The 25,277-nt window shown below is 37.1% G+C and overlaps 2 protein-coding genes across 2 annotated transcripts; both read right to left on the bottom strand.

Annotated features, from left to right (window-relative positions):
• Window positions 1–4,475: 4,475 nt before the first annotated feature.
• On the bottom strand, window positions 4,476–15,698 carry rab38a (RAB38a, member RAS oncogene family). The gene is made up of 4 exons (XM_084126436.1): window positions 15,577–15,698; window positions 14,643–14,895; window positions 11,608–11,888; window positions 4,476–5,363 (listed from the first exon to the last, which is right to left on the bottom strand). The coding sequence occupies exons 2-4, from the start codon at window positions 14,842–14,844 to the stop codon at window positions 5,211–5,213; spliced, it is 636 nt and encodes a 211-aa protein (XP_083982562.1). The 5' UTR covers window positions 14,845–14,895; window positions 15,577–15,698; the 3' UTR covers window positions 4,476–5,210.
• Window positions 15,699–16,974: 1,276 nt separating this feature from the next.
• ctsc (cathepsin C) lies at window positions 16,975–24,697 on the bottom strand. The gene is made up of 7 exons (XM_084126388.1): window positions 24,350–24,697; window positions 23,345–23,490; window positions 22,329–22,492; window positions 22,025–22,180; window positions 20,857–20,972; window positions 19,655–19,786; window positions 16,975–18,795 (listed from the first exon to the last, which is right to left on the bottom strand). The coding sequence occupies exons 1-7, from the start codon at window positions 24,501–24,503 to the stop codon at window positions 18,296–18,298; spliced, it is 1,368 nt and encodes a 455-aa protein (XP_083982514.1). The 5' UTR covers window positions 24,504–24,697; the 3' UTR covers window positions 16,975–18,295.
• Between the last annotated feature and the right edge of the window lie 580 nt (window positions 24,698–25,277).

The following is a 25,277-nucleotide window of genomic DNA, read 5'->3' as shown; positions in this document are numbered from 1 at the left end:
TTCATTATCATTTGTCAGTTGTCCCTCTCTCTTTTTCATGCACACACACGCGCGTTTTGTTTTAATTAAATGTCAAGCTATGTCAATTTTGATTTGATCTGCCATAAGTCATTGTCCTGCTTCTAAAGCGGCTCTTTTTCTTTCTCCAAATGGTGTATTTACAGATCATCTTTATTCCTACCATCCTCATTAAAGTTCTAATAGTCTAATCTGGATTTGGTCATTTGATCTCCTCACACTCTCTCTCTATCCATTAATCACATGACGTGGGTCGCGACTGCATTGGAAACATTTATCAGGCATTTGGCGAATTCGAAATCCACACGATCAGAAATGTTTGAAACACTATGTCTTTTCCTTTGATCACATTAACGAAATTTTGCTGGCAAAAATGTCTAATGTCTATTGTCAATATAGTGTAGCCATGTATTAAGTATAGCTGTTGGACATATTGCATTGTGGGATACAGTGTGCTCAGATGTACACTTTCGCTTGCTCATCAGGATAGTCTATGCATGTTAGGATTATGTTTGTTTTTGCCTTTGTGTTCAGTTTCATTGGTTCAGTCATCCTCGTTTCCGCCCTGTTGGTCTCCATGATTTCTAACTTGTGTCTTGTTAATCGTCTCATTAGTTCTCTGTTTGCCATGTGCTATATATCCTGTGTTCTCACCCATTCTCGGTTCATCTTCGTTTGTGTTAGGTTTTTCCTTGCTCTTCTCCAAGTTTATTATTAAATATTGTTCCAAGTTCTTCTTCTTCTTCTTCTTGCGCTCTCATTTCATTACACCAAACCGTAACAATGCATGTCTGTGCGTGTTATACATACTGCAAAAATAGCAATATTCTGCAGTATGTAGGCTATAATGTGCACAGATATGCATTCCCTAAAAAGTAGCCGGTATATTCTTATTAGGGCTGCACATTATATCGAAATTATCGAAATATCACAAATGTATGTATATATCATGATATGGATATCGCAGAGGCTTGCAATAACTAATAAGAGAATAAAATAATAAGAGAAAATCACTCACTGCTCTTGGCTGAATAAGTTTCGTAGCTTTAATAAGAATCAGTATATTTAATTCATACAGTGAAAAATAAGTAGTATTTTATTTTGATTATTCAGTTTCTTTTGTTTAATAAACCTAATGTCGGCCTACCTGAAACCCTGAACCCTGTGGTTTACACTGATGTTAATAACACTTCTTATGCTACACTAAAACACTGCTGTTCACTTTCAGAAGTTGTAGGGACTAACCCTAAAATGTACATAAACCCCACCCCTGGGAACGCGATTTATAGATTATCAAGACAGAACATGCTAATCAATGACTAGAAGATAACTACGCATAAGCTACATAAATTCACCAACTAACCATTCAGAAATGTCCTGTTGCTTCTACATGTTGTCACTTCGTCTTGAGTCTCTCCATCTTTCTGACTCCGGTTTGAACATAAAAGGCTAAAAGTTTTTGAAATTTTCAGTGCATGTCTGTGTGAGGTAAAAGGACACAAGCTCTTGAAGCTCCGCCCTCTGTGCCGGGAGCAGCAGCTCATTTGCATTTAAAGGGACAGACACAAAACGGTGCGTTTTTGCTCACCCTCAAAAAGTGACAATATTAACATGCTGTATAAAAATATCTGCGGGGTATTTTGAGCTCAAACTTCACATACACACTCTGGGGACATCAGAGACTTATTTTACATCTTGTGAAAAGGGCATTATACCAACCCTTTAAGTTTATTTTACACACTTGAAGCATTATCGTATTGAATATCGCATTATTTGATGAGTTATCGCATATCACATTTTTCTTAAATATCGTGCAGCCCTAATTATTATGCCTCTGCAGTTGATGCTTCAATTTTTTTGACCGCTGAAAACTTTCAGTTAATTACAGAAAAGAAAAGGAAAAAGGCCAATACAAAAAGAGGGCAAACCCTTTAAAGGAAAAGAGTAAAGAAGACAGAAAGACCTTATTCTCCTGTGGATTGTGACAGCCTGTCAGAGCCGAACAAGGTCTGGGATGATGTCAACCATACCCAGAATTCAATTCACCTCATTTAAAACATCTCAGAGAGAGAGAGATAGAGAGAGAGATGAGGGAGACCGAGAGGGAAGGTTTGTAATATGAACGATGGACGAAAACATCTTTCAGTAATTGAGACCGAAAATGAATCTACTCTTTTCAGTTCTGAGAAATTCAAACTGGTATTGCACAAGATACAAGCTGAGAAATGGAAAATGAGGCAAACACGGAGACCTGAGCTGAACGCCAAACCTCCAATTCATAAAGGCTACTACACACCCTAACTAGTATGCAAGATTAGGATTAATGCATCCCAAACTATAGTGTGCTGAAAAAATGGAAAAACTGAATGAATTCTAAGGAATAAAAGTAAACCGTGTGTGAAGTGGTCTGAGGTATCAAGATGCAAGGATGAGTCTATACTGTTATTTTTTGTTCAGCTTAAGAAAGTGTTTTATAGTGCATTAAAATTGTAAGGTTAGTCAACTTGAAATGTGAACTTGGATATTTGAGTTATATCTGGTGATGTTATTCTAGTACTAATTTTGAAGTTGTGATAATTGCATCTATCATTTTTTTTAAAGTGAGTATTGTCTTCATACTCTGATATGCTTTCCAATCACCACCAGCAAAGTACATATCAAAAATATTTAGGCCTAGCCTACATTTTAAGATTTATGGATTTAAATTGCACATAAAATTTCAACAATTTCAGTTTTAATGTAAACATACTAATAAATCTAATGTGCATGCGCACAATAAAAAAATCTGCATAATTTCGTTCATCACTTTTGCGTCAAAACAGCCCCGAATGCAAAAGGTGTAACAATTTAGTTTAAATGGTTATATCTCTTACATTTTGTTTTATTTTAATCTGGAAACAAAAATAAATGTGTATTTTTACAGTCTTAACACATATTCAAAGTTTCATTTTGGTTCTAATAACTATGGATAATATATAAATACATATCTCTTCCGAGTCAAAATGGGCCCAAATGTATTAGTTTGACTGACAAATATTCATCGCATTATGTTTATTAGTTTGTGTTAAATATGGATATTAAATTAAGGCCTCTCTCTCTCTCTCTCTCTCTCTCTGTCTAATATATATATATATATATATTTGGCGTTTAAGGCATAGTAATAAGTGGATTGGAATGCAGCCAAATGGGAAAGAAATAGTAGTGATGTTTACACTACAAAACGCAGTGTAAAGTTTTCAGGGAAGGATGGAGAGAAGAAAATACATAAAGGAGATCTTACAGAATCATAACCAAATCATAATCATTAATTTAATGCAATAAAAGCCTCACGAGATCCATGACTACAGCATGTGTATCATATCATCCCCACACCCCAGAGAGAGTAAATTACTCATTACTCGTTGACCTATTGGTTATGCTCTAGTTTGCATATCAAATGAATCCTCTTGCCTGTGTGTGTCAGGTCAGAGCTAAATTGGCCTGGAATATCTCGGAACCAATTTATTTTATTAGGAGCCGTGAGACCCGGGATCACATGGCCTGAGTGAACACACACACTGAGATTTTCTGCAACTCAGTGGATTCGACACAGTCCAGTTCAATGGCAAATTATACCACGAAAATCAATTAATAGAGTTTCACTCTCAACAAAAATGTATTATTACTGTCTGCAAACATCCCTGCCCCAAACACAACACATACTTTTGTTGTGACAATGCTTTTCTGAGGAATCAATACTCGAAAACTATTAATATATTTAGGCCTAAATTTAAGATTTGTGTATTTGAATTGCATATAAGATTTCCAACCATTTGGATTACACAGTTTAAACATAAACTAATAAACCTGATGTATATTTCTCAGTCACACACACAAATGAAACAGGTAAGAATTAATTATTAACTATTTGCATCTATTTGATTTTATTTGGGCCTAAATAATCATATTTTATAAAAATGCATTATTCAAATAGCTTAGAATCAACATAAATCTTTTCATTGTGAGAAAACGTACCTGTTTCCGACCTGCTTAAATTACATTTAACTGGAATTTAGACCATTAAAATGGAATCTAAAAAACTTAAAACAGAATTTGGTAAAAAAAAAGAAAAAAAAAAAGAAAAGGAATTTGAGAGATTTTTATTTATTTTTTTTTAAACGTCATTTTTGTAAAAAAAAAATTTTGTTAAATTATATTTAAAGTTTCATGATTTAAATTAATTAGACATGCTTTTTGATTACTAAAAATTACATTTTACAATTAAAATGGAGTCCAAAAAAAAAAAAAAAATGAAAAAAAAAAACAGGATCCTGAAAAATTTAAACGCAAAAACAGAATTTGGAAAAAAGTAAAACAGTGATTTTGGGAAGAAATTAAACATTTTATAGGACCCTACATTTCATTGAACATGAGCACATTCAAATCCCAGAAATACAAGCGCAGAGGGGACACATACACACTTGAGTAAAGATTATGTTTATTAATACTTTAACTCTGAACCGTTTTGCTGTATACTGGGTAAGTACAGGGGTATTTACACGACATCATCTCATATTCTCTATTAAAATACATACTGTATGTATGTGACACTCGATAAATAAAAATAACAAATGTTGCGGGTTGATGGCACTGCAGTGTTTAAAACAAATGACAAACATTCTAAATAAGAACGTTTTAGAATCATCCGTGTAAGTGCACGTGTTCCGCACACCAGAAATATTTAAATTCTGGAATATGTTTAAGGCCAGCATTTATAATTCATCAGTAGCAAAATATTAAGTTTCACTCAGCGCTCAGTGGGCAAGAAATAAAATGTTTTTAATTAGTTGGATTTGCCTATTCAGCCGATTTTGGTTGGACAATAAAAAATAATGAATTAACAGCAAAGCAGTAAAAATGTGAATCAAATGAAGGAACCTCAAATGCTCAAACTGGTCTTTGGGGTTTCGCATCCTGACGATTCAGCAGGAACTTCTCATGAATTCTCACCGCTGCCTCTTTCTCCTGAAACGTTTTCTGCTCCGCAGAGTGTTCGATAAGTCTGTTACCATGGAAACCGAGACACGGTGGCGGCAGGGTTGCTGACACGGATAAACGGAAGGAGACGTGAGTGAAATGAGAGGAGAAGAACGGGAAGAGACGTGAGAATGGAGAAGAGTTCCCCTGGGACGTCCGGTCTGGATTTCAGGACTTCAGGACCTGAAACACACTGAGCATGTTCCTCCTCGGATGGGCTCCTGCTGTGGAGAGATGGTCTCTGAAACCTCGGACTGCAGCAGATCGTTCTCATTAGATATAATGTGCTTCACCAGGCAGTGTGCCGCCTCATCTATATTAATATTCTCCTAGAGAGAGAGAGAGAGAGAGAGAGTCTTCACACACCTTGTCTCTGGCTGTGACTGCATTAATTAGCTTGTGAATATTCATGAGTCATCATGACACACTGTAACAGAAGGACTGTGAGTCAGCAGAAAGTGTTTGAGTGCTCTGATGAGACGATCACACTTCTCACACCTGATTCGCTACACATAATCATCCGTAAAACAGCCTAGAAGGTCAGACAGCAAACGAATAGTTAAAGTTCTGTCATCAATTACTCAACCCCGTGTCATTCCAGGACCCTTTCCAAAGACTTCTTTTCATCAATGGAGCACAAAAGGAAGACTTTAACAGCGTTTCAGCTCACTTCACTTTGCCGGTCAAAGGATTTTTTTTTTTAAATACTTTTACTGAGCAAGGGCACATTGAATTGATCAAAAGTGACAGTTATATTCTACAAAAGATTTTATTTTAAATAAATGCTGCTCTTTTGAACATTCTTCATGGTTTCCACACAAATATAAAGGATAAAAACTGTTTTAAACATTGATAATAATAATAAATGTCTCTTGAGCAGCAAATCATCATGTTAGACTGATTTCTGAGGGATCATGTGACGCTGAAGACTGGAGTAATGATGCTGAAAATTCAGCTTTGATCACAGGAATAAATCACATTTTACAATATATTCACATAGAAAACAGTTATTTTAAATTTTAATAATATTTCATTGTTTTTACTGTATTTTAAATGCAGCCATGGTGAGAAGAGACTTCTGTAAAAACTATAACATTTTACCAATCCCAAGCGTCAGTAGTGTATATTCAGATATGATGCAAGTTTAAACATGCATATAAATTAGTTTTGATCACTTAAAGGTGCAGTATGTAATATTGACAGCTAGTGGTTGAAATGGGTACTGCAGTTCAAATTCAAAATATTGGAGAGAGTTGTTTTCTCTCGCCTCCTCCTCAGACTCGACACTCACGTGGGTTGCCATATTGAGGAGGAGATGCAGCCGGAAAAAAGTGCAATTGACAATGGAAGACGACGAGCGGAGTTGATTTATTCATGTTTTGATAAACCTCTGTTCATAGAGCTTTTTTGATGAATGCTGCGGCTTTTTAGTTTATGTAGAATCTGCGATCTCTGACCCAGTTCGTTTGCTGGCTTCCATCGCAGTGTTTTCCGCCAACTGGCAACCCGGTATGTTGAAATACTATTGGGTTAAAGTGGGAGTGGGCGGAGTCACACAGACCAAAACAAAAACAGTCATTCCGACACGGGAAGCACATTTCAAAGGAGAATAACTCGCTGTAGAATTGTTTTTCAAAAACAAGTAAGTGAACTTAGCATGTTTCCTAAATTTCTGCTAACTTTACTACATTCAAAAAAAATTACATACAGCACCTTTAAACCTTTCTTGTCATTTAAAGAGTTAGTTCACCCAAAAATTATCCCATAATTTACTCACCTTCAAGCCATCCCAGGTGTTTATGACATTCTTCTTTCAGCCAAACACAATCAGAGTTATATAAAAAAATATCCTGACTCATCCAAGCTTTATAATGGGAGTGAATCGTAACTTACATTTTGAAACCCCAAAAGCACATCCATCCATCATAAAAGTAATCCTTACGACCCCAGGGGGTTAATTAAGGCCTTCTGAAGCGAAGCGATGCGTTTGTGTAAGAAAAATATCCATATTTATAACTTTATCAAATATTCATTCACTCCCATTATGAAGCTTGGAAGAGCCAGGATATCTTTTAATTTAACTCTGATTGTGTTTGGCTGAAAGAAGAAAGTCATATACACCTAAGATGGTTTGAGGGTGAGTGAATTATGGCATTCATAATGAATGAGGATGAGTAGGCAAGGCAAGGCAAGGCAAGGCAAGTTTATTTATATAGCACTTTTCATACACAGTGGCAATTCAAAGTGCTTTACATAGAGGAAATTAAAATAATAAAAAGAAATAAGAATAATTAAAACAGTTTAGAAAAATAAAAAATAAAATACAGTACAGTACAAACAGTCGGACGAACATTGGCACAGTGCTCATTCATTAAATGCATAGCTAAACAGATGTGTTTTGAGTCTGGATTTGAAAGTGACTACAGTAGGAGCACATCTGATCTCCTCTGGAAGCTGGTTCCAGCTGCGGCTGGCATAATAGCTAAAAGCAGACTCGCCATGCTTAGAGTGAACCCTTGGTATTTCTAGCTGATATGATCCTAGTGATCTGAGTGATCTGTTGGGTTTATATTCAGTGAGCATATCTGCAATGTATTGAGGTCCTAGGCCATTAAATGATTTATATACCAGTAATAATACTTTAAAATCAATCCTAAATTTAACTGGGAGCCAGTGTAAAGACCTGAGGACTGGTGTGATATGTTCATATTTTCTGGTTCTGCTCAGAATCCTGGCGGCAGCGTTCTGTATGAGCTGCAACTGTCTTATGGTCTTTTTGGGAAGGCCAGTGAGGAGTCCATTACAATAATCCACCCTGCTGGTGATGAAAGCATGAACAAGTTTCTCTAAGTCTTGTCTGGAAACAAAGTATCTAATTCTTGCAATATTTTTTAGATGATAGTATGCTGATTTAGTTATTGCTTTGACATGACTACTGAAACTAAGGTCTGACTCTAGTGTCACACCAAGATTCCTGACTTGATGTTTAGTTGTTTGACCCCTAGAGTGAAGGTATGCGTTCACCTTGAGAACTTCATCTTTGTTTCCAAATGCAATGACTTCAGTTTTGTCTTTGTTTAACTGAAGAAAGTTTTGACACATCCAACTGTTGACTTCATCAATGCATTGGCACAGGGAGTCAATGGGGCTGTAATCGTTAGGCGATAGGGCTAAGTAGATCTGTGTGTCGTCTGCATAGCTGTGGTAAGCAATTTGGTTCTTTCTCATTATTTGGCTCATTGGGAGCATATACAGGTTGAACAGGAGTGGCGCAAGAATTGAGCCTTGAGGGACTCCGCATGTCATGGATGTCCACTCAGACTTATGATCTCCTATACTCACATAATAACCTCTCCCATCTAAGTATGACCTGAACCATTTTAGGACTTTCCCAGAAAGCCCCACCCAGTTTTCCAGCCTGTCAAGAAGTATGTTATGATCGACAGTGTCAAATGCAGCACTGAGGTCGAGTAGAACCAGCACTGATAATTTGCCTGAATCAGTATTTAAGCGAATATCGTTTATTATCTTTATGAGCGCTGTCTCTGTGCTGTGGTGCGGTCGGAAACCAGATTGAAAATTGTCAAAGTATCCATTCGAGCATAAGAATTTGTTCAGCTGATTGAAGACAACTTTTTCAATGATCTTGCCTATGAAAGGAAGATTTGAGATCGGCCTATAGTTGCTTAATATGGTCTTATCCATATTGTTCTTTTTCAGGAGGGGCTTGACAACTGCAGTTTTCAGGGAGTTTGGAAAACTCCCAGAGAGAAGTGAGGCATTTACCACTTCTAGAAGATCTGCTTCTAAACTGTTTAACACACTTTTGAAAAATGATGTGGGAAGTGTGTCAAGAGCACAGGTTGATGTTTTAAGGTGCTGTACGGTTTCTTCCAAAATTTTGCCATCAATTTCTTTGAAGTCAGACATAGTAACTACTTTCTCAGGTGGTTTGATGGTCTGTCTAACCCCAGGGCAACTCAAAGATGTGCTGATCGCCTTTCTGATATTATTGATTTTCTCAGAGAAGAAAGAGGCAAACTCACTGCACTTGTTGTCTGAGAGCATTTCACTGGGAATCTGGCTTGGGGGGTTTGTCAGTCTCTCTACAGTAGCAAAAAGAGTGCGTGTGTTGTTTAAATTACTGTTTATAATATTTGAGAAGAAAGTCTGTCTAGCTTTGCCTAGTTCCATATTAAAAGCATGGATGCTGTCTTTGTAGATGTTATAATGGACTACAAGTTTTGTCTTCCGCCACATGCGCTCTGCTTTTCTGCATTGTCTTTTCATATTTTGCACTGCTGTTGAGTTTCTCCAAGGTGCTTTTTGTCTGCCACTCTTCTTCCTGACTTTAACAGGAGCAATATCATCAATTACACTTTTAACTTTTGAGTTAAAGGAATCAAGGAGAAAATCAACAGAGTCTGCAGATATGCTTGGTGTTAAGGATATAGCCTTCATAAATAGTACACTAGTGTTCTCATTTAAGCATCTCTTCTTGACAGACACAGATCTAACTTCAGTGGCAGGAGAGATCAATATATCAAAGAAAATACAGAAATGATCAGACAGTGCTACATCCTTAATAACAATCGATGAAATGTTTAGACCCTTACTGATAAGTAAATCTAGAGTGTGTCCACGATTGTGTGTGGGTCCATGAACATGCTGAGTCAGATCAAAAGTTTTTAAAACAGTATTGATTTCTTTTGCCATATTGGTTTCTGCATTATCTATGTGGATGTTTAAATCTCCAGCAATGGCAAAACAGTCAAACTCTGATGTAATTGTTGATAACATTTCTGTAAATTCCTCAGCAAAGGCTGGAGAGTATTTTGGAGGCCTGTAAATAATGATAAGTAAAATGCGTGGAGCACCTTTTAAATGACATGAGGATGAGTAAATGACATGAGGATGAGTAAATGACATGAGGATGAGTAAATGAATGAGGATGAGTAAATGACATGAGGATGAGTAAATGAATGAGGATGAGTAAATGACATGAGGATGAGTAAATGACATGAGGATGAGTAAATGAATGAGGATGAGTAAATGACATGAGGATGAGTAAATGACATGAGGATGAGTAAATGACATGAGGATGAGTAAATGACATGAGGATGAGTAAATGACATGAGGATGAGTAAATGAATGAGGATGAGTAAATGACATGAGGATGAGTAAATGACATGAGGATGAGTAAATGACATGAGGATGAGTAAATGACATGAGGATGAGTAAATGACATGAGGATGAGTAAATGAATGAGGATGAGTAAATGACATGAGGATGAGTAAATGACATGAGGATGAGTAAATGACATGAGGATGAGTAAATGACATGAGGATGAGTAAATGAATGAGGATGAGTAAATGACATGAGGATGAGTAAATGACATGAGGATGAGTAAATGACATGAGGATGAGTAAATGACATGAGGATGAGTAAATGAATGAGGATGAGTAAATGACATGAGGATGAGTAAATGACATGAGGATGAGTAAATGAATGAGGATGAGTAAATGAATGAGGATGAGTAAATGACATGAGGATGAGTAAATGACATGAGGATGAGTAAATGAATGAGGATGAGTAAATGACATGAGGATAAGTAAATGACATGAGGATGAGTAAATGAATGAGGATGAGTAAATGACATGAGGATGAGTAAATGACATGAGGATGAGTAAATGAATGAGGATGAGTAAATGACATGAGGATAAGTAAATGAATGAGGATGAGTAAATGAATGAGGATGAGTAAATGACATGAGGATGAGTAAATGACATGAGGATGAGTAAATGACATGAGGATGAGTAAATGAATGAGGATGAGTAAATGACATGAGGATGAGTAAATGACATGAGGATGAGTAAATGACATGAGGATGAGTAAATGACATGAGGATGAGTAAATGACATGAGGATGAGTAAATGACATGAGGATGAGTAAATGACATGAGGATGAGTAAATGAATGAGGATGAGTAAATGACATGAGGATGAGTAAATGACATGAGGATGAGTAAATGAATGAGGATGAGTAAATGACATGAGGATAAGTAAATGACATGAGGATGAGTAAATGAATGAGGATGAGTAAATGACATGAGGATGAGTAAATGACATGAGGATGAGTAAATGACATGAGGATGAGTAAATGACATGAGGATGAATAAATGAATGAGGATGAGTAAATGACATGAGGATAAGTAAATGACATGAGGATGAGTAAATGAATGAGGATGAGTAAATGACATGAGGATGAGTAAATGACATGAGGATGAGTAAATGACATGAGGATGAGTAAATGACATGAGGATGAGTAAATGATGACAGAACTTTAATTTTTGGCGAATGAACAATGTCTGAGATTCTTGACCCAATGAGTGTGCGCTGTGTGATATAAATGAGTCTTTCAATTAAACCACAAACAGAATATAAACTAGATCATATTTTTCTAGTATCCTAATTAACCTCTGTGCACAATGATCTTGAATCATCTCTAATCAGTGTTTATATCATTATCAGCCGTCTATAAATAAGCTCAGGGTCTTCAGATGTTAATTACATACCTTGGCTGAAGTTTCAAACCATCCCACGAAGCCGTTCTCCTGGCAGAACTGCTCCATCTTGATGCCGTTGTTTGTGAGAACGTCTCTGCCCTGATCGCACTTGTTGGCGAGCAACACGGCCGCCACGTGTTTCCCGTTGGTTAAACTCAGCTTGGCGTCGAGATCCTCCTTCCATTTCGTTACCGCCTCGAACGTCGACGGCCGAGTGACGTCAAAAACGATGAAAGCTCCCATGGCCTCTCGGTAATACACCCGCGTCATGTTCCCGAAACGCTCCTGGCCTGTGAGAGCGATGGAGTCGGAAAAAAACCACATGAGAGAGACTTCTTCTGTAACAAGCATATTCACACATTCAATGACTACAAAGACAACAATGAGATGTTTATTATCAGTTGAAGCCTTGGGTGAGTGTGAGAGCATCAGTTGAAGCCTTGGGTGAGTGTGAGAGGATTTCAGTCTCTCCCTGATCCACGTGATCGCACTTTGGGTTTCTTGTACAAATTTTCCACGGGTCCGCGCTAAAGCCTGGATATCATTAATGAGGAAAAGCACATTCCAGCAGCTCATATTGATCAACTCCACTGAGCTCCAGCCTCATGCCGCTGAACTTAAAGCTCTGATCTGGGCCACGACTCAGTGCTCAGGATTAGTGTCAGAAGTTACTGGAGTGAAGTCTGAGAAACACTGAAGAAAGCAGAACTGAGAAAGACGAGTCTTGCAATGGAAACTAATGCAGAAACGATCCTTAATGAGAAATAAATAGTTGCCACATTTACAACAGAAGGAAAAAAAAGTGCTGTCTTTAAAATAAATGGCACTTGATATCTAATCTAATGAAATGACATTTAATTGCCCAAATATGTCTAAAATTGAGTTGTTCATTTTTAATTTTGGTGTTAATTCTCCAAATCTCCAAAAAGACATATTTAAACGTTTTTTCCTTGAAAAATAATTCTTCATGCCTTAAAATAGCTTGAAGCCCCGCCTCCACTCACTCACTCCAGCTCAGAGATCCACTCGTTGACGATCACACGTTGATCTGATTGGTAGTTTGTGGCGTCAGAAACACCAGCAATTTCAAACCGTGTTTTTGAGACTGTCTTTGATTCACTGCAGTTTTAAGGAGAAAATACTCAGCAATGGTGGTGACTTATAAATTTAGACATGGTTTGTCTTAAAGCATATTAAAAACACCACATAGAAATATAAACAACATTAAAAGCTTTATTTTCACCACTGGGGGACTTTAAAGACTCTAATGTTTGTCTGAATCAGTTTCTGGGTCAAACATACAGCATATGGCTGAATTAAACCAGTATTTCCACTTACCATTGTGCAGCGTTTACTACAGTAAAATTAACTGAGTGGATCAGGTATTCTGAGCTCATGTGATTGAGTGGAGGCGGGGCTAATTTGCATATTCATGGATCATTGTTTGATTAAAATGTAGTGGTTGCTTCTAATTCCAAATGGCTACAGATATTTTTTGTTTCTGTTATAGTACAAATAAACAACAAATAAATTTGCTTAAACGAAGAAGAAAAAATCGGCAACGGGCATCGGAATTTGCTTGTAAAAAATCGGAACATCCCTAATAAATAAAAACATCCCTAATAAAAAATGTTAAATAAAAATATTATTTTACTAATTTAAAGTCCCCCTGTGGCCTGTGGTGAAAATCAAGGTTTTAATATTTTGTATATGCCTATGTGGTGCTTTAAAGCAAACCATGTGTAAATTCATAAGTCGACACCATTGCTGAGTATTTTCTCCTTAAAACTGCAGTGAATCAAAGACAGTCTCAAAAACACGGTTTGAAATTGCTGGTGTTTCTGACGCCACAAACTACCTTGTAACCAATCAGATCAACGCGTGATCTTCAACGAGTGGATCTCTGAGCTGAGTGAGTGAGTGGAGGCGGGGCTCATTTGCATATTCATAGAACCGCATATACTAAATGGGCCAAGGGTGTAGAGTTACATTCAAGCTATTTTGATGATCAAAGATGAGTTTTAAAGGATAAAATTATCAACAACTGGATGACTTTAATAAAGTCTTTTCACTGTAAAAATCCAGTTTTCACAGAGCAGTGATTTTTTTCTAGTGTTTTTGTAGTTTGTAATGTTGATATTAATGTAGGCTATATAAAAAAAGTTTTAAAAAAGGTCATTTGTCATTGCACATGGTTACATTTTTTCTCACCCGGCCCTCAACCAAAAATGAGTTAGATGCACCTACTGTAGAGTGACATTCAAGCTATTTTACTATTTTCACAGGAAAAACGTTTTTTAAATATGTAATTTTAGTGATCAAATAAGAGTTTTAAGGGATACAATGATTGACTACAGGGGAACTTTAAGATGTAGGCTATGATTAAAACGTCAACATAGTGTTTTTCTGTAAAGCTGCTTTAAAACGATGTGTAGGCTATTGTGAAAAGTGCTACACATGCATTTGAATTACATTACTTTCTATCGAGAACGATTTCACAATGACAAATCATGCTCCTGTCTGATGTCCCTGTGCATTTCATCTCCTATTTACAATGACGTTCCTGTTTTCCTTCTTTTGAAAATCTCCCTCACATGAGCGGCGGACACATGACCGCGCAGAGCGCGCGCTCGCGCGTGAGGAAAGTTATTCAAAAGAGACTTGAATAAAACAATGCGGCACCGTAATTAGATTACAACATATTTGAATACGCTTGGCCCACATAGCAATATTAGACCAAAATAGTATAAAGTGCCTTTAAGTGTGTAGAAATAATTTGTCTGTTTATCTATAATACGTAGAAAATATTATATAAGTTCTTCACAGCTTTCTGTGACAAGTCAAGAATAAAAATAAAAACTTTTTGTTTTTAAATCACGCACATAATAAATAGCCAATGGCCAAGGCAGTGCATATTAGCCTACTATATAAATACATACAATTTTTATTAATATATTGTGTGATTTGAATTATTTTTAAACAAACTTTAGCCCAGAAGAAAAGAGTAAATAATTAAAATTATATTAAAAATAATGTAAAATTACCGGCGATGTCCCAGAGCTGCAGTCGGACGGTCTCCTGCTCGAGGTTCAGGACTTTGAGCGCGAAATCCACGCCGATCGTCGCGCGGTAGTTTGGTGAGAAGTTCTGGTGCACGTAGCGCTTGATGATGCTGGTTTTCCCCACACCCAGATCTCCGATCACCAGGATTTTATACAGGTGTTCCTTCAGGTGATGGTTCTGCATGGTTGTGAGAGATGGAGCCGAACATGGACGCGTGTGATCTTCAGTGAGACTCTGAGGGAAGAAACAGAAACGCCCCGCGGAGAGAAAAACTCAAACTTGTGACTCGCCAGTCGAGCATGAGACCAGAGACGTGAGGTGATGGAGGGGTCGAGGAGGGCCTGGTGAAACTGCTTTAGAAATTCACAATGGTACAGTTGTCGAAAAAAGGATAATAAGTAGGCTACTACTAAAGTTTGACTAAACAGAAAAAGCACCAAAACATACAATCGTTCTGAAATGAGCGGTTAATGTTTGTAAGGGTGTGAGGATCGTCCACGCCCCCAAGAACTGATTAGCTTTCTTTACTAAATACAGTGATAAGAGTCTCCAAATGTGCAAAGACTGAAGTGTAGGCCCTATTATACGTTGCAGACTACTACCCTAAAATATCAAATCAAATTTTATGTATAAAGCACATTTAAAATCAACCTTGGATGGCTAAAGTTGCTGTACATGAAAGAAAAACAGAAAAGGCAAAAATGGATAAAAAACAATTATACCATGGTATCCATATTGCTGCCTGTTAAACAAGCTATAATAACACATGCTTTTGGACATATTATCATGGTACCATGGTATTTTTTAAAGTACTTTTCAATAAAGCATATAATAATTATTCAGTACCATGGTACCAACACAGTACATTTTTGTATCGGGTTGTAATTATAGTAAATTTACATAGGATCTCCTTACCAGAGACGAATTTGGATTCAAGACAAGAGAGTGGTTGGAGATTGTGCCGTGAAGCAGTACATGTAAACTGCTAAAGTATAATTCATGTAATGCCTCCTCAAAACCAAATCTCTCCAGCGAGCGGTTCCTTTAAGCTCTAAACAAGAGCTGTTCCCAGAGAGATCACTGAGGCTAGTCGTGACGTAAATACCGTTTCCGGATCCAAGTGAGAATAAGTTCTCACGGACACCAATTGGGGTTATGTGCAACAAACTTCTGTATTCGGCAATCCTATAAGATCATTACAAATCACACTGTACAACACTGATCTGATAAACTTGGGTATGACATGTATGTAGACTGTATGATGATGACACCTACTGAATCGTAGGCTATGATGCAAGTTACTGTAGAAGAATAAAACGTCATCGGCATGAGCTAGTGGTGAAAACAGTCAGATGAATCACATTTTGGCAATTGTGGTTATGTGCGCTGAAAAAAAAGATAATTTTTGCAATTTTGCAAATGGAGCTTGAGGAAAGTAGTTTTAAGTTTTAGCGCAGTGTCGTGTTGATCAATACGGCATTTCATGTTGCATTGGCCAGTCAGTAGGGGTAGGTTGTAGCAGCAAACACTGTGAGATCATGCTAAATTTATGAGTCAGAAAATGAATGTTGGCTATCTTTGGTTGCAAGACCACGACAACGGCCGTCTTTGAACTTCTCTCACTGTACGATGTAGCAGTTTCGCCTCGATTGGTCATCTTTCATCTGGGACAGCCCAAAATCGTACCAGGCATAAAGCAGGTTGCATCGTTTTGCTAGATAGAGCCGTCTTCCTCAAGATCCGTCAAAGGAGTTACTAAAGAGGAGCATAACCGATGTCCATCGCATATGCAGATTGATATCTAAAAGCTTATTTTTCGTCTTTTCAATGACATTTGAATATTAAAATTGAATAACACGCCAAAAATTGTCCATAGACTGCCAGTTTACACTGTGGTTAACACTTTCTCTGACAAGCGGATGCGATGAGACCCGTTTTCCTGTTTGTTCATGTGACTCAACAAATGTTCTACGTTCTAACAATTCATACATAAAAAGCTGAAATTTCGTTATGGAGATAAAGGTTAGGATCATGTTTTTTCAGTAGTATTACAGCACACACGAGTGTATATTAGCACAGTTTGTTTGCTTTTGCCATCCGATAGATTGGACCTGGAAAGGCGATGCGTGACATCAGATTTTCTAATGCAAATGTCAGATGCAGTACATCCTAAAAAACCAAAACCCTCTTAAATTCTGAACAGAGTCCATTTGAATTGGATTTCATGCCATTTATGGGTGTAATTTATACAAGTCTGATTTCATGCATTAAACATTGAGACAACACAAAGTCAAGTACACATGAAGTCAAACGCATCATTAAAAGCAAATTTATTAAAGATCATGAAACAGATACAAAGGCAAAATATTAAAGTAGTCCTGAGCAGCTTGTCTTTTGGCAAATACCCTGACAGGACTCAAAATATAATGCACATCCCTTTAGTCTATTGCTATTCGAGTGATTGTTCATTAAACCAGAAGTATGGATTTTCCTGAGGACAATTGCCAACTTGATATTCTCAGAATACAAAATGACCTCTTGTCCAATTAAAACAGTGGTGCAAAAATGTATGAAGAGTGCAAATGTGACATTCAGAGCTCACATGGATCAACCAAAATCTAAAATCCCTTTTTTTCCTTCTAAAAAAAAACACACTTTAAGCAGTTGAGGATTAAATTGCCAATTTCTGTCACACTGTCCTTTTGGAAATCCACGCGCTAACAGAACAAAAATAAAATGGACACGAGGTCTCTTTCTCTCAAGAGGTCAGTTGCAACAAAACACAGCAAAATGCATGTAGGTTTAGCCTCTAGATTAAAATGATTACATCAATTTAAAGCCATAACTAGACTCTAGACAGGGTTGCTTTTGGCTGAGTCTGACAGCAACAATTGGAAGTGCAGGTGACCCAAGACAAAAACATGACAGACTGAATCAGAGCAAGAGTTTTTCCAGGTATTCAGAGGAAAAAAAGAGGAAGATGGCATCTGGGGGATTTTCAAGCTCTAAGATTCATTCGCATGTGGATCTGAGCAAGAAGAATATCTTGACTAGATGCTTCAAGTTGAAGGGACGGAAACCGAGTGGCTCCACTATTGTTCTGTAAAAGGGCTGCTGGCAACAGAAGGCATAGAAGTAAAAGGCACAGAAGATGAGCAAATTCCCTAGAGGTCAGCGACAGGAAAAAAAGTCAACGCTCTGGAGACAGAGCTGACGTCAAATGTCACATGGAACCAGACCAAAGAGGAGAACCTCCAAGCTAAAAAAAAAACATAAAAAAAAAAAAAGGAGAAAAACGCTTTGAAGCAGGTTTAATGCTTGAGAAGTGAGACCGAATCAAGTCTAACGGGTCTTGTAATTTCACACCGTTTGCAATTAAACCGAACCTGAAAGAGAGAAAGATGAATTACAAGACTGTGAAGTTACTATTCTACATGGCTTCTTTCATCACCTAACCTTGAGGTCATGGAGAAAAAGAAACAGGTTTTCAACTAGGCAACAAAGTTAAAATGAAAAAAATAAAAAAGCAAAGCACGGTTTTCCCTTTTTTAGGCTGCAGAATTGCGATTATAAAAACGCTCAGAAACATGACTCTGACTGTGCTTGTTTCAACTGACCATTCATCTACACACGCTTAAAGTTTGGAGATTGGCGTAGCCGCTACAGCAATGCTCTCAATGGCACACTCATCCGTTCCACGACGGATTTTGAAAAACCCGTTCTCGCCCCAGTTGGATCCCCAGCTGTTCTTCACGATCCAGTATTTCTCCCCGGTCTTATGGCACTTCCCGTACCCCACCAACAACACGGCGTGATTGGTCAGCTCAAAGGGATTGTTGGAGTCGCGGAGGAAGGTGTGATGGTAGATGCCCTCTTTATAGTTCATGAAATCTGGGTACACCTCCAGTGCCACTCCCATGGGGCCGTTCTTCACCAGCTCCAGCATCATGGCCTCCTCGCTGCATCCCCCGTAAAAACCACCAACGTAGTGATACTCCGAGGCATACCACCGTGTGCATTTCTCAGGGACTTTGCAGGGAGAATCATCTCCGGTGTACGGGAAACAGTTCTCCTCCACAACGCCAAAGTCCTGGATGTATTTACCAATCAGGTATGGAAAACCTCCATCACAACCTGTACAGAAGACAAAACACTTAGAAATCCAAAACTTGAACTGCAGAACATCCATTTAACTGCACAATTATGAAAAAAATATTTTTTTTAAAAGTTACATTTTAAATGTTACATATTTGATTGACAATTGCAACAAATTATAAAATAATTTGTATGGTATATAACAAATAACAGAATTGCTGCTATTAATAATAATGGATGATATCCATTATTTTTAAAAATGATAGCATGCACATAAATTAAATCTAAAAACGTATATAAACATCCTTTCAAGCATAGTTTGTTCATTCCTCTCCCAATTTTAATGTAGTTAAATTAAAAAAGCATTTATCCTGAAACTTTACAAACCTGAACAATGTTTTATTTTCATTAAAGCTTTGCAATGTATAAAAGCATTCATGTCTATATCCCTAAAAAAAAATACTTTGTAAATAAAACACCTTAAAATAAAGTAACCAGTGAAATTATGCATTTAAATACGGAGCAATATCAATAAACAACATGTACTTACTACTACATGCAAGTAATAGTTTAGGATAAGGTTTAGTTGCATGTAATAATGCATAAATTACTGTTGTTACTATAGTAAGTACATGAAGGGCACTGTTAAAGAGTTAACGATTTTCTCTTTTCTTACAAAACCTAAAGGGGGGGGGGGGGGGATTGGGCACCAAGTCAAACATTTACGCAATGAATCCATTCTGATCTCAATCGGAGTGTGTAACCATAATCCTGAGGGTATTAGAAAAGCAAACATTCACAGTTTTATAACTGTGAATACTCAACGGGCCCTCTGAAGTTCTGCACAGATACGGGTCATATTAAACATTTGCCTCAGGGCATCAACGCATGCTTTTACCCTGAGAATACTGGGAGCAGGACACCACTTGCTGAGGACTGAACACTGGCTGCTGGGTGTTGTTCGTCTGGATCCGGACTCGGGCTTCAAGCATTCCCATAGTGGCAAAAGAGTAACAGCTGCCGCATTGAGCTTGAGAAAGAAAGAAGAGAAGAAATCATTTACAGGTGAAAAAGGCCAATTCAAAACCTCATTTCCTCATCCTACAGAAACATCCTTTAATCCTCTTTCCTTCCTTCTCTAATGTATCCCGAGCTTCTGAAGGAGCTCTTAAAAGGCAGACACTATCGGACTCTGAAAGGGAAGAGCCACTCCAGACACGGCAACCAGCGCCTGAAGAGCCGATCATCCACTCGCACTTATTTCAGAGAGAAGACGTGAGAAATATGTGTCTGTTTCTCTTCGACTGCACAAGACGGAGTAGGGAAGATGAGACCGTAAACCCAAGAGCAAGTGGAAACATACAAATCCAAAACAAACTGTGAAGAGAACCTTTCCAGGGTCAAAAATGGTCAGATATCTTATAAAAATAGTCAAGGCTTTAAAATACACAAATTAGTGACGAGTCCCAAACAACTTGCTTAAAGGACCGCAAAACTTCAGGACAAAATATTTCACATTTAAAAGCTGGTAAAAAGTTACACCCTAGTATCCAAAAGTTAAAAAAACAACAAAAACACAAATGGCTGAGACTTGAATATAAAAAAAAATTATAAAATTAAAATACAAGCTAATTCAAAGTATGATGTACTATAATAGACATTATAATTCTGAAATAAGACAGATCATAGTCATTAAAAAACATCCCTGCACTTTTTATGAGGGCAAAAAGAAATGGTGGCCTCTCCAGAAACTTAAATTCAATCATTTTTATACACTCAAATTTTAAAATAAATAAAATATTAAATGTTATGAATAAAGTTTGCTGGGGAAAAACATGAGAAACAGCCAAACACAATAGAGAAAGAGCTTCTAGCATCTTTGTCAGGCTGTTCCAGTAAGAACTGTCAATAACACACACACAGGATTTCAGATTGAACAATCAATAGTAGCATATTGATGTTAATCCCAGGACTGACTCAACTGTAGGTGGTAAAGCACTGAAGACGTTTTTGATATAAATGACATGTTCAGCTCTGAGCAAACACTGACTGAAGCAACTGTTTTGGTTGCAGTATTTCCCCTCTCTCACTCACACACACCTTGGTTGCGGACAGGGCTGACATAACTGAGTCCGTTCACGTTTCTCCAGTCCCAGTGTTCTGGAAGACCAGCTGCCACCTTACTGTCTGCAGCAACGGTGACAGGCCTGACACGTCTGAGAGAGAGGGAGATTTTTATTTTTATAAATATTTTTATTCCATACAATCAATTTGACAAATTCCAAAAAAAACACAAACCTAAAGTAAACCCCTCAACGTTAAAAAAAGAAAAAAAAAAAGAAAAAAAAAATCCCCTTCCAGAACATTTTTATAGCACCATTCCATTTCAAAAGATGTCTTAGCATTCATTAATTTATAGTACTTAAAATCAACAACTCTAGACTTGACAGACTTTAAATAGACAATATATTGGCCAGGTCTATTCTCTATTCTATTTTATCTACTTGTTTAGAATAGAAGTGCGAGCGAGCACGAGAGCGAGAAATCTCATTAATTGACCATTTATCTTCTTAATAAAATGTTATTATTATTATTATTATTATTATTATTATTATTATTATTATGGAAGCTTGTTTCCGCCACAATACATAAAGAAATAAAGATAATTGAGTGTTTGCATCTCACAATTCTGACTTCTTTTCTCAAGAGTTACGTGATATAAAACTCGCAATTCTTAGAAAAAAAAAAGTCAGTCTTTATTTCCTCAAAATTGGACTTTATAACTCACAATTACAAGTTTATATCTCACAAGAAAAAAAAAGTCAGAAAGTCGCAATTACCTTTTAAATTGTTTTATTCCGTGGCGAAAACAAGCTTCTATTCTGAAATGTTTTATAGCACCATTCCATTTCAAAAGATGTCATAGCATTCATTAATTTATAGTACTTAAAATCAACAACTCTAGACTTGACATAGACTTTAAATATTTCCTCAAAATTGGACTTTATAAGTCACAATTACGAGTTTATATTTCACAATTTTTTTTTTCAAAAAATCAGAATTGCGAGATAGTCACAATTACCTTTTAAATTGTTTTACTCCGTGGCAAAAACAAGCTTCTATTCTGTAACCAATCGATTCATTTGGAGATATATTTTGTCCAGTCAGTTTAGTGAAGTTTTGTTCATGCATTAACTGAAATCAGTTTTAAAGGCATCCATTATTCATTTACACACAGAAGCCTGACTGCGCCAATGAATGTGTGTACCGTGGGATCTTGGAGGCACGTCCTCCTGATCTTCTCAGCATCTCCTGTATAGTGAAGGTCTCATGGAGACTGTACGACGTCGCCTTCCAGGACTTCTGGACGGAGTTTATCTGATCCACAAACTCCATGTTGTTTGTGTATGGCAACTTCATGAGCCTAGAGATCATACAAGATGTTTGTTACCAATAAACATCAATCATTCATGCATGCAGCGCAGGGGAGATGAAATCACATGAGATCTTATCAAGGTAGACAGCGAGATAAGAGACAATCACAAACGCAGCTGACACAATCAAACACTCACAGTTGGTGATCGAATCCAAGCATGTGATTGCGGTCGATTCGGGGTGGGATGGGCTGCACCTTCTTCCCAGTGAAACAGGCCCAATTATTCCCCAAAACATCATGAACCCAACCGGGCAGCGTCTGATCGCAGTAACTGGTCACCTCTGAACCCTGCTGGGTATACTGGACACACAGAGAAAGAAATAAGGTAACACTTTCATTTAGGGTCCATTTGATTGTTTTATTTTACAAAAGCATGTTTTATTGTTATTGTGAGCAATAAACGTGCAATAATAATAATAATCAGTATTTAAGCAGAAATTAATATAAACGTGCGATTGCTTAAATGAATGACTACTAGTCGACTAGAAAAATCTAGGCAAGTCTATGGCAACTCTAAACAATACATTTACTATAGTTGACATTAATTAGTAGGCTAATAAGTATCCAGCTCTTTACATTAAATTAGTTAATTAGTTACTGAACTAATAAAATAAAACAAAGATTAAATTAAGATGCTAACTATATATTTCTATATAGCATTGCTTGTTCGACGACACAAATGACAATCTGTTACACATTTGAAGATTTATTGTATCTTGAAGATTGTTGTTGTATCTTCTGTTATATAGATGGAGATTGACATTTTGTTAATTAAAAAAAATAAGCACATAATGTTGTAAAAATTAAACAACTTATGTTCTGTTAGATGTTCTGTGTTTTGATTACTTTTTGAATAATTCTATATCTAGGTAATGACGATACATTAACAAAAAAAAAATCTATATTATATATGAAACATATATAAAATACACACATATATAAAAAGGGCCTCATTGATGATTCATTTTGCCTGGGGCCCCCTCAGTGTTGGTTCACCTCAGGTCATACCACATTTATTGAGCTAAACACAGCAGTCGAGACCAATGAAACACAAAAGAGCTGATGTCAGAATTTCCCTTGTGTTGTGAAACCCCAGTCATCTGATCAGTCATGTGGTGTCATCTGAGACTAAAAGTGTCTCATCACGCTTACCTTGAAAAACCCGAACCATTTGTAGTCATTGATCACCACTTCAAACCCCTGGTTATAGATGAGCGTGAAGAACCCAGTGTGTCCGAGATCATCCACAGATACAGACAACTTCTGCAGGTCCACAGTCACCGTTCTCACCGGCTTCCCTGTTCAACAGTCAGCCAAGTTTATTTTAGAGCATTGAATGAAGAGAACATATGTAGATATTAGCAAAAGTTGGTTTGATACCTTTAAGTCTAACAGTGTTGTAGTTTAATGGATTTAAATGGGTTCAATAATATAATACCAGATTAATAATCTAAAAAACAAGTCTTGTGCGATAGAGGGAATAATATTCTGAGTAAGTTTGATAGCTTTAGGTCAAACAGTGTTGTATAGTTTCATGGATTTACAGTATTACATACATTTAAAGTTCCAAAATTATTATAAAACATAAAATTCTAATTCTGTGCAATAAAAGGGATATTTTTCTTAACATTTAACTATTAGTTTGATATCACAATATCATACATTTAAATTGTTTAATTGTTTTATAGGGCTAATATACATTTTATTTCTTGAAATTAAGCCTTGTGCTATGAAAAGGGTATATGTTTATGTATATCCGAGTTGGTTTGGGCTGCAAACCGATGAATGAAACCGAATGTCAAACGGTAAGCTATCTTTACTCTCACAACCTCGCTTTCATTCCCGTTAAAAATCAAAGATGGCGCTGCTGTGAATAAGGTCTAGTATATAGTCTAACATCAATCATGGTAAAAGTTCAGTAGTAGCATGGTAGGCTAACTTACATATCAAATTATGAGGCTAACGTTAAGTACCATGGTATCAAAACAGTAGCAGAGTTGTGCTGTTGTACAGTAGTGTATACAAAACAATAGGGCAATTATATGAAAAAGATATAGGAGGGGAAACCCTCAACGTGAAACCGAAAGTAAACATTAGGAAGTAACGTTAAACTTCCTTGTTGACGAGAAAAGGTGGACAATGGTTGTCTGATCTGACCTGTGCTGGAGCAGTCGATGGTCCGATCCTGACCCACATCAGACACACTGAAGATCCAGGTGCCCAGCAGGTCCTCATAGGTGCAGTTAGCAGGAGTATCGGCCGCGGACCCGCCGAGAAACACAAACAAAACAATGACGGAGAGCGCGCGCATCCTCACGACGGCCCGACAGCTGATATAACGGAGTAAATGACTAAACGATACAGCGCGCGGGTGTTTTAATAATGCTCGGACGCAAGGAAACAGGTGTGTGTCCTTCTCGTCCTTCCGCGCACTCTCTGTTGTTGACCAGCCGCGTGCTCCTGAACTTATACAGCAATGATCATATGACACGAGTCATGTGACATGCCAGTAAGCGCGCGCACAAAAGTAATTATATCACTTCCACAAAAACCCATTCATCGTCATACAAACAGACGCATTTGATTATATCACACACATAATAATTCAACTCAATCACATAAGTATACACTCACACACAAACACATGCACACGCATGTTAACGTATTCATCACATGAAGAGACAATTTATTTGGTCATGCACATTTACAGTGTCACTGACATAATCACAACAATTTACTCACAAAAACAACAACCCTATTAAAGTCTGAAATAATCACACTACTGAAGTAAAGTTTATTGCAAATGTTGTTTCGTGTTGAATTTAAATGTTTTCACCATGTCTTCAAAGTATCTTCGAATTACGAAACATGCAAAGACTCAGAGGCTGATCTTTAGTGAAGTGAAAATGCATGACCTTTGAAACCTGAGTCACACACTTCTGATTTTATAACCGATTTATCAGCAAAATAACCAAAGGACATGTCAGTGAGGATTTCACTCGTTTCACTTCTCACTTATTTCAAATGTTTGATGAGTCACTAACTGTTTTGGGCCCTGTGAGTGAAAGTTTCAGCTCTTTGCTTA

Source organism: Abramis brama (assembly GCF_963993115.1).
Source record: "Abramis brama genome assembly, chromosome: 10".
NCBI lineage: Eukaryota > Metazoa > Chordata > Actinopteri > Cypriniformes > Leuciscidae > Abramis > Abramis brama.
Note: the sequence above shows the minus strand (reverse complement) of the source record. Positions and strands in the feature narration are given on the sequence as shown.

Bases quoted from the DNA above. Each gene is read 5' to 3' on its own strand.
- ctsc (XM_084126388.1), bottom strand. From the start codon at position 24,503: ATGCGCGCGCTCTCCGTCATTGTTTTGTTTGTGTTTCTCGGCGGGTCC. The intron at 22,493-23,344 runs GTAAGCGTGATG...CTGTGTGTCCAG, and splicing joins AATGGTTCGGGTTTTTCAAG to TATACCCAGCAGGGTTCAGA. The intron at 20,973-22,024 runs GTACACACATTC...CCTCTCTCTCAG, and splicing joins CGTGCCTCCAAGATCCCACG to ACGTGTCAGGCCTGTCACCG.
- rab38a (XM_084126436.1), bottom strand. From the start codon at position 14,844: ATGCAGAACCATCACCTGAAGGAACACCTGTATAAAATCCTGGTGATC. The intron at 11,889-14,642 runs GTAATTTTACAT...TCGCTCTCACAG, and splicing joins GCAGCTCTGGGACATCGCCG to GCCAGGAGCGTTTCGGGAAC. The intron at 5,364-11,607 runs GTATGTAATTAA...CTCTCTCTCTAG, and splicing joins GGTTTGAAACTTCAGCCAAG to GAGAATATTAATATAGATGA.